General features: G+C 45.9%; 1 protein-coding gene across 2 annotated transcripts in view; it reads left to right on the top strand.

Moving 5' to 3' along the window:
* Stk4 (serine/threonine kinase 4) overlaps positions 1–9,896 on the top strand; it is an 89,216-nt gene extending 79,320 nt beyond the window's left edge. For both annotated transcript variants that reach the window (XM_050151021.1, XM_050151022.1), the window contains one exon: positions 6,142–9,896. In XM_050151021.1, coding sequence (XP_050006978.1) covers positions 6,142–6,300 — 159 coding nt within the window. In that variant the 3' untranslated portion in view covers positions 6,301–9,896. The remainder of the gene's footprint in view (positions 1–6,141) is intronic.
* Positions 9,897–14,867: the final 4,971 nt, after the last annotated feature.

Below are 14,867 nucleotides of genomic sequence, written 5' to 3'. Positions count from 1 at the left end.
ATCTATTGGCTCTCAGATGGTTCTCAAGTTTTCAAAGAAAGGTATTAGGGGACAGAGAGAAGTTGGAGTAAGGGCTGGAAGGCTAGATGAACATTCTCCTATGCAGAGGGCCAAGTTAGCAGAAGTATGGAGGTACAGAGGTCACTGTTTTCACAGACCTGAGAAGTCCCCAAATCTCTTCATAGCTTTGGTCATTTCTATTTATATATTTTCTTTGGATCTCACCATATAGGTCAGGCTGACCTCAAACTACAATCCTGCCCCTGCCTCCTAAGTGCTGGGTTATAAATGTGTGTCAACGTACTCAGCCCTCCCCCATCCGTACAGTAGTCTTGCTGTGTAGCCCAAGCTGGCTTCCACTTCTAGATCCTTCTGCCTTAACACACCAAGTATTAGAACTATGAACACAAGCCACCACACATGGCATTAGGAAGATTTTAAAGGGCCTAATGGGAGCAGGATTTTCCATGACTATTATTTGTTTTTTTTTATTCTTATTTCTTTTTTTAAAGATTTATTTATTTATTATGTATACAACATTCCTTCCATGTATGCTTGCAGGCCAGAAGAGGGCACCAGATCTCATTATAGATGGCTGTGAGCCACCATGTGGTTCCTGGGAATTGAACTCAGGACCTCTGGAAGAGCAGTCAGTGCTCTTAACCTCTGAGCCATCTCTCCAGCCCCATGACTATTATTTGAATCAGAGGAAATATTTCATTAAAGCTCTTCCAAGTTTCATTTAAGGAGCAAGTTCTGTTGGAGTTGATGGTGCTTACCTAACCATGTGTTGTGAGATAGTCCTTGGCTTCTCGGCTTTTGCCTTCATCTGATGAATTAGTTGATTACTTGGGAATGTCATCGTATGAGGGATGCATTCCCTGCTTCTAGACAGAGCTAGTTTGCATGGAATGGAAGCATCTCTGGTGCCTTTTGGCTGGTATGTGATTGAAGGTATGATGTGGCACAGTGGTACCTTCATCTACTCTTTAGCTTTTATTAAGATTCCTGCAATTTCACTAAATTCCAAAAGGTGGGTTTTTATCCTTATTTTTGGCTCTGATTGAGTCTCACCTGTCCATTCAGTGGGGATTCTGCATCTGAGAACTGTTAGTGCTCAGGCATGGTATGTGTGGAATGCACATCTCTTGATACTGTTTGCACAGTCTACTATGCAGGTGAGAGTTTCTGGAAGTAAGGAACTTAAAGCAGGCTTCAACACTGTGCCTTGGCTGCAGATACCTGTTTGTGTACTGTGGAGCTTGCTGTGGAGGCAGGATGAAGCTCTGCTGTCATTTTGGGGTGTTTAGTTTACACTGTCCTTGTTGATTCCAGATAGGCTATTGTCTGTGTAATGCTTGTTAATTCTTTAATTGTGCTGAAGCATCAGCTGGAAGTCTTGTGGCTCTGAGCCAAGTGGTGCATTGACAGTGGCATGGGGTGCTTCAGAGCACTGGAGTCAGAGTTGCTAAGAGTGTTTTGAGAGGAAATCGGTTCTGAAATGCTCCTCATACTAGAATCTGAGGATTTCACTGTGGTCTCACCCAGAGGAAATAAGCCAGACCTATCAGAATTCGCTAGAGATGCCTCTGTGTTGTTAAGATGAACTTTGAAGGCAGTTGTAGCTCCTGTTTTATTATCTGCTTCCTCCTTTCTCCAAGGAGTTCGAGGCAGTAGCTTCTTCCCGTGCACTTGTCCTGGCGTGCTCCAGGTATTAGTGTGTCTACCGTGAAGAGTCATACACTAGATGACCTGCCCATTACTGTAGAGCTATCAAGGACAGCTTAGAACCCCTGCTCTTGCCCCTAACAGTCACTCCTCTGGTGGATGTTTTGCTCTTTATTCATCTTGCCCAACAGTGTTCCTGACCTAGTAGAGATGCAGTAAAGCTGATTGGTTGGATTTAAGTGTTCACCTACTGTTTTGTGTCTGGTCACTGCACTTCAGCACATTCACGCAGTAGACACTTCCTAGTTCCCCAAGGAGAAAGACAGCAAAGCACCAAGCACACAGTTTTATGGATGAAGAAACTAGTTCAGAGAGGTGAAGTAACTCGCCTAAAGCCACACGACAGCTCTAGTAGCAGCATTTTTAATGCAAGGGTCACTTGACCTTTAATGTTAGTTCAGTTTATAACTTCTGATCTCTTCCACACTTTTCATTGCCTCATTTTCAGAATTCTTGCTTTTTCTCAGTAACTTATATTGTGGACAGCTTCCTTACTCTTTTAATTTTTAAGATGAAATTTTAAAAATATGTATATGTGTGTGGGTACATGCATGTGAGTGCAGACATCCTTGGGGCCAGAGGTGTCAGATCCCTGCATTGACCTCTTCTGTAAAGGGAGAGCAACCATAGTATCTACCTAAAAGACAGGTTAAATGGAGCAGATAATAGACGGTGCTTAATACATGGCGAATAGGGAAGTAATTCGTATATTTTTACATGCACGAGTGTAGAGTCCAGTAAAAAGGTAACATCGTATCTTGCTTAAAGATTGAACTTTAGGCTGAAAACAAATCTAAACACTCTCAGAAAGCAGTTGTTAAGAGAAACAGCACCCGTGCTTAGGTTGGTGAAGTGGCCCTTGAAGAGACAGTGTACACCGTCACACAGGGAAAGGCAATGGCAGTGAGGTTTGGGCGCCTGTGAGACTGCAGGGGTGCAGCCACAGAATCGATGCTGCCTACCCGTTCTTTTCCATCGACCCAGGACTGATGTGTTGATGAGCCTTAAGGTGACCCCAGAAATCCTAAATGCCCTTGATCAAGAGATTAATTCTGTGTTCTCCATCTAAAATGAGAGCTTTTTTAGAACAAGAGCCTATTTGTGTATTGTCTGTTCTCACCTTCAGTAATGAGCCTGTGGCTGTGATGTGGCCATTGATTTAGTCTTGTCCAGAGGGTCACATTTCTTAAGGTTTTGATTATTTTATTTTCTCCAAGGAGTATTGTTATATCAGAAGTTGTGTTTAGTCTGAGGAAAAACCCTACATTAGTCATGCCCTTTACTCATGGCTGACCTGAGACTAGAAACTTGCAGCAGAAAACACAGAAATATTCATTGAACTAAGGTTTTCTTCAAGGATGTTATGGTTTGTGTGTGGTTTGCTCCCTTCCCCAGTGCCCTGCACAAAGGCTCACATGGAGCTGTTATCAGTTACTGGGTGCCAAGGTTGATGACTTCATCATTGGAAGCCATCAACAGAAATGAACTCATTCTCTTATTCACCTCTTCAGCCAGTGAAGACTTAGCAGATAGGATAGATGAGGTGGTTTCATTCCCTCACAGAACGTACATCCTAGAAAGAAGAACAAGTAAAGAAAGTAAAAATAATCAGATGTGCTTTTATGAGCAGACGTATTTTCTTAAGAGGGAATGCATGCTACAGCCTTTGCCTGGTCATGAAATTAAAGTACTCTGGAGTTAGCAAGAAAATGAAACAGAGTATAGGAATTTACAAAAGTATTCTTATCGTTCTGAAAAAAGTGACTGAATGGCTTAAGTTTTATGTACTTCAACAGACTCAATATAAAATTAACCTAATCATTTATATTTCTCCTCTGATTCAAGTTCATTGAACTGTGATGTTAAAAATTAAAAACATTAAGTGGTACTTTAGCCCCTCTGGATAATCCAGTCAGAAAAGTTTTGTGATGTCTGAGGAGTGAACATCTGAGCGGAAATCGGAAGACTACAGATGCACTGAGCACAAGTCACATGACAAAAGGACTGTGCTCTTGACTCTGGAAGCCCTTTCTTTCTTTTCTCTATCTTTTATCAGAGCACGCGTCCTCTCTGACACGAGGGTGTTTTCTGACTACTGTGTTTGTCGAAACTTGTCTTGCCTCACTAGAATGTAAACTTCACAAAGGCAGTAGCTTCTGTTTCTTTCTTTTTCTCACTTAGGTATCTGTGCATCCACAATAGTGAATATTCCTAAATGGACGAGTGAAGCATTTTGTTAAACAACTGTGAGCTAGTGAACCTTGTGGAAAGTACCAGCCTTTAGGTATTGTTAACACAGATGAGTAAAATAGGCTTTCCCCTCTTTCCTTGTGTGACTCTGCTTGAATCGGCGGTTTGAAGAACAGCTTGCATATGGAAGGTTATTAGATTGCACTAGGATATCTATCAGTAGTAACAACTGTGAGCACTGGCAGTTCTTGAGTCAGGGCTCACTATTTGCTAAGCATGCACTGTAGGAAGTTAGGAGCCAAGAGTGCCACATCCATGGCACCCGTGGTCTCCTGAGTCTCCTGACTTCCCATTTGGGGAGGGACTAGAACTGGCTGTGTTTTTGAAGGAGACTACTGCTCAGGCCCGAAGTTGCATCTTTGGGGTTACACAGCCAACACAGACAGTGGTCTAAGGATTAACTTCTAGTTACGTTCAGTTTTGGGCTTGGGGTATTTTATTTTAAAGGAAGAATTGAAAACACTAAAGCCTAGGTAAACATCAGTCTTCAGGGTGTCCCTGAGCCAAAAACATCAGCCTCCAAGGTGGCATAAAACCACAGCCTGGAAAAAAAAGACAGTTTTCAGCTCAGCTTTCCAGCATTTCCCTGTGCTTAAAGTCTTTCCATTCTCCCTTTATAAAGAACCTTTCGTCTTAAACTGGTAGGCCCCTCTCACTTCTCGGAAAACTTCCCTGAAACCAGCCAAAGAAAGTTCCTGTGGTGACAGGTCACACTAAGGAGACCACTGTAACACTCACTCACACCCTGCCTCCTGAGGAAGGTGGGCAGAAAGGGGCTCCTTCACGCACCTTCTGTAATGCGTTCCTGTGGAGGCCTCAGGAGGGCCTGACTGAGGGATATGATAGGTTTATAAATGTGGGCGCACAACAGAGCCCTTGTGACACTGGGTGAGCCTTTGAGTTCTAGGAACACTGTACTTCTTAGGAGCAACAGAGTGGATCTTACCACCCAGTGTGGATAATGATGGCATTCAGTCGCACCTCTGCCAGCTGGGGCCGCTCTTGTGTAAATCAGCAACTCTTCACACTCGGGCAGCAGACTTGGCTTCCTTCTTACGGTGTTCCTGATGAAACCTCACTGCCTCTTTCTGTGGTGACCAGCAGCTTAGGGAGACTGGGAAATTGCTTTTCTTTTCCGTCTTTCTTTCGAGATAGGTAGATTGTAGTCCAGACTGGCCTGGAGCTGACTGTATGAATTAGGCTGGTCTCCAGCTCTCAGTAATCTTCTGCCTGTTCCTTCCAAGTTCTGGACTGACAGCTGTGTGCCCCCAAGTGCTAGGCCTACTGCTGTGTGCTGCCGCACCAGCCCGAGACCATAATTTGCCAATCTCCTGGCATTTGCGAGACCCCTGTTTGAAACACGAATTGTTGCAAAGCTGGCTCAGCGTGAACCGTGCAGCCATCCTGCTTGGGTCTGTGTTCTGATGCTGTCATTTACTAACTGGGAGATGTTGGGCAGGTTACTTAATCACTCCTCCTTGGCTTGTCCATCCTGTAGCATGGGGCTAACAAAACACTCTTCTCCTTTCTTACGAAGATTGGAGTCAGTGTGTCTGGGTCACAGAGCTCATCGTGTCAGCACTAGCCATCGTCATTAACTTACATTTCAAATGCCCCCTCTCTGTTTTTAATATTAACCTTGGAAGTGTCAGGGTTTCTCCAGCCAAAGGTTGTATCCATATGTTCAGGAACCTCATGTAGGTGACCCACACAGAATGCGTGGCTTTACTTTCATTCTAGTGAATGTTAGTGGGGATTAGTGTGGCTGTGCATGACACTGGGGGTGGTGGTGGCAGGGGAGGTGGCTCACCTGCACTGAATAGTGGCCTCCAGGGTAAGTTTCAGAGAGAGTCATGGGCACTGTCCCTGCCCCTCTCATGGACTGGGCAAGAAGTGGGAAGCAGCCATTAGTTTTCATACAGTGAGTTACTATATATAATGACTGTGCACTTTACTTCTTGTTCAGGGCACATTAGATCAAAACAGTTCTTTAAAGTTTTTCCGGGAAGCATGGTCATTGGAACCAGTTGTCACTCTCCAGCTCTCACTACCCCTTCACTCAGTTGGCAGTATCCTCCTCCTGCCTGCCTTCCCCCTGGATGCTGGAGGAGGCTGGGCTTCTCAGTGTAGACATCGTGGTGACAGTCCTCTCTTCTCTTCTAGCTTAAGAGTTGGACTGTGGAGGACCTTCAGAAGAGGCTCTCGGCCCTCGACCCCATGATGGAACAGGAAATGGAAGAGATCCGGCAGAAGTACCGGTCCAAGCGGCAGCCCATCCTGGATGCTATTGAAGCCAAGAAGAGGAGGCAACAGAACTTCTGACGACAGCAGCCCAGGCCTTTGGTGGCCTCTGGTTGCTAGTCTCACGCCTATTAGCCAACACTTCTGCGCTGTCACTTCTCCGCAGCACCTTTGTGAGCTCAGGAACGCGCCAGTGGGAAGGGCTACCTTGGCAGTCATTGTGCCATCCAGGGTGTGTATTTACACAGGCCTGCTATGTCTTGAAGGGTTTGTATTGGCGCCTTTAACTCAGAATTTTAGATCCCAGGAACAGAGATTCCTAGTAGAGTCATAGCTGGGAAAATTTTACATTATCTCTTTTTGTTTTCCTTCTTGTAATAGTTTTTGGTTGCTCTCTCTGGAAGACTTTTTTAAAAATATATATAAATATGCATATATATAAATTATAAATAAGACTCCCCACTCTGTGTGGTGGTGTCTCTGTACAGGTACAGGTTCAAACACTTGCCTCTTTCTTGTGAGGTTATGGTACTGTAGAGCAAGAGAACAGAGGCACTTAGGTGGTCACCGAATCCCTGGAGTCAACCTCACCAATTGCAGGACTGCCTGGAAAAATTAATCTTGGGATAGTTGTGCCACCACAGTGACGAGCCTCATACGGACGCCAGGGAAAGGCCTGGAGAACTTGAGTTTGCTCCGTGAGTCCTGAGAGAAGCCCGACACCCTCTTTGCAAATTAGCCTTTGCTGTTTCAGCGCCTCTCATCCATCCCCACTCGCCCGGCTGCCTACAGTCACATCCCAGATACTGCCCAGTGCCTTAAGAGGGGACATAGTCTGGTGAAAGGACAAGCCCACCAAGAACTCTCCAGCAAACAAGACTATGTCCAGTCCAGAGAAAGGAAAGGCTTTGTGAAGATCTCACTGTTCATGTGGAAAGCCCATAGCATTGGGCTCTGCATTTCTTACATACAGGGTAAAGGGCATTGCTTTTGTGGTCCACTTTCAATTTATGTCATTGTTATATTTTTTCACTCAGGGTCTGATGCTTGCTTATAGGAGGCTTAGTTAGACCCAGAGTGCCAGAACTGGAAGGGACTATAACAGTCAGGGGTCTGACCTTGTATTGTGCAGGTGAGAAAATGAGGAGAGAGGTGACATTGCCAATGCCACAAATCAAGTTAGAGTAAAGGCAGGGATTGGAACTCAGGCCTCCACTCCTGGACCATTGAACCAAGAGCCTCTTCACTGAGAGAACGAAACTACCGAGTCCTTCAAGCTGTCCCGGTGACTCCTACTTTGCCTTGCCTTTGGTATTTGAGCTGCTACGGAAAGACTCCCCAGAGGAGCAGTGCCATTTCGTCTCAGCATACCAATGGGTTCCTTGAAGTGTCTCTCAGATACAGGCAAGCACTCATGGAAGGCCTGAAGCAGGGTAGAGGACTTTGCAGCAGACATTTACAGAGTTATGCCCTGCACCTTTGGCTCAGAACTGCAGTCTGAAGAAACTGGGAAAGACAGTTGCCCTTTTATTTTCTTCTAATCTCTTCTCTCTGATGGGAGCCACGATTGGGTTGCAGCTGAGGATGCTGAAATCCAACTCCATAATTGCTTTTGTTCCCTAACCTGAGAGTCGATAAAAAGGAAGGGGATGTTCTCCTCTGTGACCAGATTCTGTTCTTTGCAGTTAAAGCAAGCTTTTAAAAATGCAAGAGGCAGCTGGTGTGCAGGAGTTGGCTAGCAAAGGAGCTGTGTGGCAGAGAGAATAGGAAGCCAGTTTGCAGTTCTTGCTGGAATGATAAACGGCAGCCAGCACTCCCCAGGGAGCACGTGTCAGACACTGAGCAGGTTTCAGAGTGATCCTGTGGGCTCATCAGGTTATGTCTCATAGGATGGGACGAGTGTGAAGACCCCTTCCCACGTCACTGTGGGTCTGGGTCCATGGCATCACATGGCTAGTCACAGACACAGGAAAGTCCTCAGTGCTTAGAACGAAGTGACCACTGCTTCTCATGAAGACTAAATCTCAGTAGTAGTGGCTTTTTTTTTTTAGGTTGAAAACCAGTTGAATTAACAGTCACACCCCCCAGTCAAGTAAGCTTTTAAAAACACAGAGCACGGGGCATGCATAATATTTGCTGCTTAACAGCCCAGCCCCGGAGCTCTTTCCTCTCAAAGAAAAGTACTTTGGGCTTGGCCAGACACAAGAAGAAAGCCCATGGCTCCCTTCTGAAGCAGGATCCAGCACCGGAAAACACTTTCTCCTGTGCCGATTCTGCCGCTGTCAGCCTAGCTCTGGAGTTTATCTGGTTTTGAGCTTGTCTGCACCGCACAGCTTGGTCCAGCAGTCAGCCGCCCGGCAGTCCAGTTGTTCTGGATTAACAAACTTTCCTGGCAAGGTGCATGTGTTGGCCAGTGACAGGCAGGGGAGCAAGCCATTCTTTCCTGGAGAACCAAGTCCCAGGAATCACCTCTTGCTTCCCTGGAGCTTGAGCATTTGTGACTCAGGCTTCCAGAGAACTCTGGGCTCTCTACTTCTAAGAAGCCATGACCCACACCTAACATTTCTTTTAAAAACAAACAAACAAACAAAACCTCATTATCTCTAAAAATATATAAGTTGTGTTCCCATTTATAAATTTGAAGCACATTTCCATTTTTTATTTTTCTTATATATTTTATTTCTTCAACCTCAATTAATCGGATGAAAATTTGGCTGGGATTAAAGAAGGTTATTAGGTTAGTGGATAGAGAGAAGTAATCTGAAGCCTCGGGCATTGAGTCTTAAGGTTTTGACACTGTAGAGTGGCACCTGGCAGATGCCAGAAATTTATTTTACCATTTAATACTCAGTACCCCCATCTAATGTCAGAAATGAGAGAGATGACCTCATTCTAGACCCGAGATGCTCAGAGGCTGGTAGCAGACTATTATGAAGACTTCGTGTGGATGTGTTCTCCAGCGTAAGTGAAACAACAGCTGTGAAGTAACAGCGAACTCAAGAGCTTGGTAGCTCTGAGAGCTGCGGGCGTCTCTTCATTCTATGGCCCAGGAAACTGTTCTTTGAGGTCCACCAGCAGAGTGTAGCCGAAGCCAATTCTTACTCCACTGTCCTTCCCAGCATGCTGTGCGGCCTCTGAAGATTGCAGTTCTTTATTTTGGGGAAGTTGTTCTGCCCAGACCACACCTCTCACCCTCCTTGCCCCTCTTTTGAGCACTGTGTTTGTGTTAGGATTACCTTCATCATCCTTGGAATCCATGTTCTTTGGGTTTAGGGGGAAGTCTCTTCCACCAACCTGCACTCAGATCAACTTGGAGAAAAAAAAAATCTTAAATGCTGTTGCTGATGTACAATTTAAAAATGTGAAGTTTGTAGCTTTAATGTTTTGTAACAAAAACTAATAACACCGGCTTCAGTGCTGACTTGAAATGCTATTTTGTAAGGTTCGGATGTAAATAATCAAGGTCAGCAGTTTGTATATGTGAACCGCAGCTTCTTCCACTGCCATTGTTTTTAACTTGAGGAACTTCCTGTTTGCTTTTCTGTTAGAGTTGTTCTCCCTCGTTCCGTCCCAACACCTGCCATCTTTGTTTGAAATAAACTGTCCTTCAGACCACTGACTAGCCCTTTTTAAAAATGAGGGTTTTGTTTGTTTCTAAATACATGTCAGTACCGTGAGGTGTTGTTGTGGATGTTGATTTATTGGGTGTGTATTCTGAGGTCCAGAGCCAGGAGGGAGGCAAGCTGACTGACACCGATGACAGAGCTAGTTGGCAGTGCTACTACAATAGACTGACGTGGACACAGTTATTATTTTAAATACAAATGTAATAAAGTTTTTATTAGACACGTAATATAACAAGGTTTTAGGAACACTACCACATCCCAGCTGCTTACTGTACTCCCAAGGATCCTATGTTGTCTTATTGTTTGACAGTTTCATACATTTACATAATGATTTTAGTCATTTTCACCCCATCCCCTCCCTCCTTTCTTCCACTGGCACCTTCTGTTCAGTGAGCCCCCTCTGTGTTCTTGTCTTCCTGTGTGCACGGCTCACTGCCTGAATGTGGGTGGGAAGTTATTCCATCAGGCAAGGCTAGCGGAACTGCAGCTATACTACTGAACAAAGTGGCCCTCCTCCGAGCATTAACTGCCACAGTTCCTCTGGAAGGCGTGAGGCCCCCTGTGCCCTTCCTCACCCATGAAGCATTGATGGATCCACGCTTGTGTCAGACTTAGGCGGCGTGTTCATGAGTGCCGCAGCTGTGCTGTGCACAGTCGTCTCCCCGTCCTCACCTCTTACACTCTTTCCTGTCCGCTCTTCTGAGATGTTCCCTGACTTTTGGTGGCGTATCATAATGCCCCATGCGGGGTCAAGCATTCCTTCTTCACTCTCAACACTTCACCCAGTTACAGGTTTCTGCATTGCAGTAAGGCACTTTTCTGATGATAGCTGGGCACTGTGTAAACCGTGGGTGTATATGTATTTAGAAAGCAGTTTGATCACTTGACTGTTTAGCGAAACAATAGTAGTAGGTTTCCTTCTGGGTACCTGAGGAATGCCAGGTACAGAAGTGCCACCTGCAGAGTCCCACTGAGGGTTGTATCCAGCCTGTGCATGCTGAGAGGAGAGACAGTGCTGCTGACACATTAGGAAGCATCTGGAAACTTGAAAAGTGAGGACGAAGGCATCCCGGGAGAGGGTGGGAAGAAAGGGAGGGAATGAGCCTGCGGACGGACAGGCTGGGACAGGAGCCTGTGTGGGACAGCTTGGGAATCCTCAAACAGCCAGGTCAGACACGGGCCAGCATCCAAGATGAAGTTGCGGTTCCACACCCTTGGATGGTGCATCCTTATCCAGGAATTGCCCAGCCCCAGATTCTCCTTAGTCATAAAAGTTCACCTAGTAGCAGGAAGCGGACAGATTGATGTGGAAAAGCAAGTGCAGATCTTGCAAGTCGAGTTGTTCAGGAATATTTAATGCTGTCATTCTGTGTTGCTCTGCTTTTCTTGGGGTGGAGAGATGGCATTTTCATTGTTGCCTAATGCGTTCACTCCCTGAAACAGTAAACATACCTTTCAGACTCTGCCAGGGTCGACTAATATTCCTATTGGTCGGATTCTCAATCTGAGCAGAGAGAGGTGCAATGCTGTAATTTAATATTAGGTGGTTTGCACATGACAGCCTTTCAGGTGTTCAGCTTCCTTTCAGTAGCTGCATTATTCTCACAGTCCACAGAACTCTCTGCTAGGGTGGTTTTGGAAATGCACGGGAATGTTTCAGAGTGGTGCTACAGAAGCCACCCCAGTGCCTCTCAAACAGAGACAGATACGCTCGTCCTGTACAATGTTCAAATTTTTTTATAAATAGCCACGAATAAACCAAGTCTTATTCACAACTAAGCGTAAGTGCTCTATGTGTACTGTTGATTTAGAAAAGGGCTGTGTAGAAACGCAGACACTCAGAGTTCCATTGTTGGAGCTTTGGCGAGAGATGGCCTCCATTTCAGAGAAACCACACCCTCAAAGACAGCGATGCTCCTGAGTTTTGAGTCACTAGTGCAGGACAGCACACTGCTTGGTTTAGTTTGTAACTCGTATCCCTAGCAAGTCTATTCAACAAGTAAACATGATAGTTTGCAGGGTAGGATACTGTGCTGTAAGGAGAGCGAAGTAGGAAGCAGCACTGAGAGTGAAACCTTGCTCGGGTAGTACCCTGGGCAGGTAGGTAAAAACCTGTGTGTGTGAGTGTGTGTGTGTGTGTGTGTGTGTGTGTGTGAGAGAGAGAGAGAGAGAGAGAGAGAGAGAGAGAGAGAGAGAGAGAGAGAGAGAGAGAGAGAGAGAGAGAGAGAGGAGATTCCCATCAGAAGTTTTTGACCAAGGGACTGGTATGAAAAGGTGCATGTGTTTGCAGTGCCTTTATGAGAAGAGTGCTCAGCTCTAATCAGGACATATCAAAAACAGGTGTGCTGGCGCTGCACACCCACCTTAACAGCTCAAACGGGAGAGAGGACTGGAAGGTAGATGAAGACGCGGAGCCGGTGAGCTCTTGAATACTGGAAATGAATCAATAGCTGTTGTGGCAGATGCAAAGACTGACCAAATGAGAAAAACAAAACTCGTTTATTTAGAGCTCTCTCTGTCACACTTATCCTTGTGCAAAGACTTAGAGGCAGAAAGGAGGGGTTGGGAACCTCACTCTACAGCGGGAAAACATGGAAGGCCTTGATTGGAGGCTGTGGTCTATGGACGCTGTAGGCCAGCTAGTGACATTTTTGTGCTGCTGCTGGTCCTCATTGGAAATGGGCAGAAATTAGGGAAGCCCCAGTACTAATCAAGCCCTAGCCTTGGTAGGCTGGTTGTGACAGAAGTTACAGTTCAGCTTTTTTTTTTTTTTTAAAAAAAAGTTTTATTATTACTTTATAAATAATAGGAATCAAAATTTCCACTTCCTCCCCTCCTCCCACTTCCTTCCTCTCCCACCCCCCTCCCCCTCCAGTCCTAAGAGAGGGCTGGGTACCCTGCCCTGTGGGAAGTCCAAGGCCCTCCCCCCTCCATCTAGGCTTAGGAAGGTATACATCCAAAGAGAATAGGATCCCAAAAAGCCAGTACATGCAGTAGAGACAAATCCCAGTGCCATTTTCATTGGCTTCTCAGTCAGCCCCAATTGTCAGTCACATTCAGAGGGTCCAGTTTGATCCCATGCTCGTTCAGTCCCAGTCCAGCTGGCTTTGGTGAGCTCCCATTAGTTCAGGCACACTGTCTCAGTGGGTGGATCAACCCTTTGTGGTCCTGACTTCCTTGGACATATTCTCCCTCCTTCTGCTCTTCAACTGGATCTTGGGAGCTCAGTCCAGTGCTTCCATGTGATTCTCTGTCTCTCTCCATCTCTTGTGGTTCAGCTTCTTAAATTGCTACCAGAGACAGCAAGCTGGCTGCCTGTAAAATCTGGCCAGGGCAGGCTGCTTCCTGGGCTGTTTGCTGGAAGAATGGAGTTGGTTTCCTGGGTAATTTGTGGTGGGTGGAAAGTCATAGCTGTCAGTGTGAGTGGTCTGTCCATTGTCTGGTCTGTTCAGTTTCTCACTGTACACAAAAGCCCGGCTGATCTCTGATACTAAAGTGAGACATGTCTATGTTGGATGAGCTGACAAACACGATTTAGATGTGTAATGGACATTACTCAGTTCTTTAAGGGAATTCTCACACACGTTACAACATGGATAAACCCCAGACATTACGATAAATACAATAAGCCAGGCATAAAAGGACATACATATTCTTTCACTTGCAAGGCCCAAGAGTAGGCAGTAGGGGACCATTGTGGCCAGGATGCATAGCTGTGTCCAGGGCTTGAGAAAAGACTCCGTAAGACTCATACTTCAGAGCCCTTTCCTTTGTGGTACCCAGGGAATTGGGTTTGCCAAACAAAGTGGTTATGATGGGAATGTGGTACCAAAGGGTGTAATCCCGCACCAGGAAGCCTCCACTGCTTCTGACTTTCTAAGGACTGTTTATTAATGATAATGCTGTTTCACGATTGCCCTGTTGCCATTCACGGTTCTTACAAGATGTGTATTGGAAAAGTGGGTGTGAAACCACTTTCTGGATTGCAGAGTGCCACAGTTGGTTTCACCAGTTCATCTTCACTCTGGGAGCCTAGGAAGGTAGCTAACACTTCAGAAGAGGATCCACAGCCATACCTGTTTTCTAATGTGATCTCCTTGTGTATTAGTGCTTTTCCAGCACCGTGGCTCAGGTACCCATGAGCACAGCTTAAAGGAGAGATCTGTACTGCTCATCAGCAGTTCCTTGGCGAAAGCATCATGGTGGCATTATGTGACCATATAGACTTCTCTGGCTCTCTGACTTGTAATATGGGGGCTGAAGAGAGGAAGAGCTTAAGTGAGCGCATCCCTACGGAATTACGGAATATTCTGTCTTTCTCAGCAGGGAGGGTCCTAGCTGGAGGTCGCAGTAAACAGGGAGAAGCCGTTGTTTCATCACTGACAAGCACAGCACAGCCCCAAGTCCCAGTCATCCCGATCTGTCCTATGTACCCTGCCAACTGTGAACCAGTCCCTCCTGAACTTTTCCCCCACTTTGTAAATGAAATTGAGGCCCCAGAACATAATATTTCGAGGAATAGCTGTTTCTCTTTCTCTCCTTTGATTCTCACACCGGTAATGGTTTCGCATGGTGAAAATTGCCTGCTAAGTTGTCACAGACCTTACTTCCTTGTCAACCCCCATTGAGAGATGCGGCCACCTCCCTGGAGCTGTGCTAATCCTGGAGTTTAAAGCTAGAGCTGGGGACTTCTCTGGGGGAAGCGCTATAAGATGTGTGATTGGCAGACGCTGGCAATGCTACTGGTACCGCATGGTGCTGAAGTCGGTCTTGCTTTTCTCTTGTTTCACTTCCTGATGCTGCTGAGTGGAGTCATCTGTCTACTGTTCTCTCCCCGTGGTAAAGGATATACTCACTTGGGACCCTTTACCCTCAGATTAATGAAAGCAGTGCACTTTCCTTAGGGAGAAGGGAGATACTGCAGTTAGTATCCTGGTGGGAACGTCTGTGATAGCTGCTCTTATCTGTCCCTCAGGCCCTCTGAACTGTGTGGGATCCCTCAAGACTAGTTAGACTTACTCT

The sequence above is a fragment of the Alexandromys fortis genome, unplaced genomic scaffold (genome assembly GCF_014885135.2).
Source record: "Alexandromys fortis isolate MF-2015 unplaced genomic scaffold, M_Fortis_MF-2015_v1.1 scaffold_27, whole genome shotgun sequence".
NCBI classification, from domain to species: Eukaryota; Metazoa; Chordata; class Mammalia; order Rodentia; family Cricetidae; genus Alexandromys; species Alexandromys fortis.
Note: the sequence above shows the minus strand (reverse complement) of the source record. Positions and strands in the feature narration are given on the sequence as shown.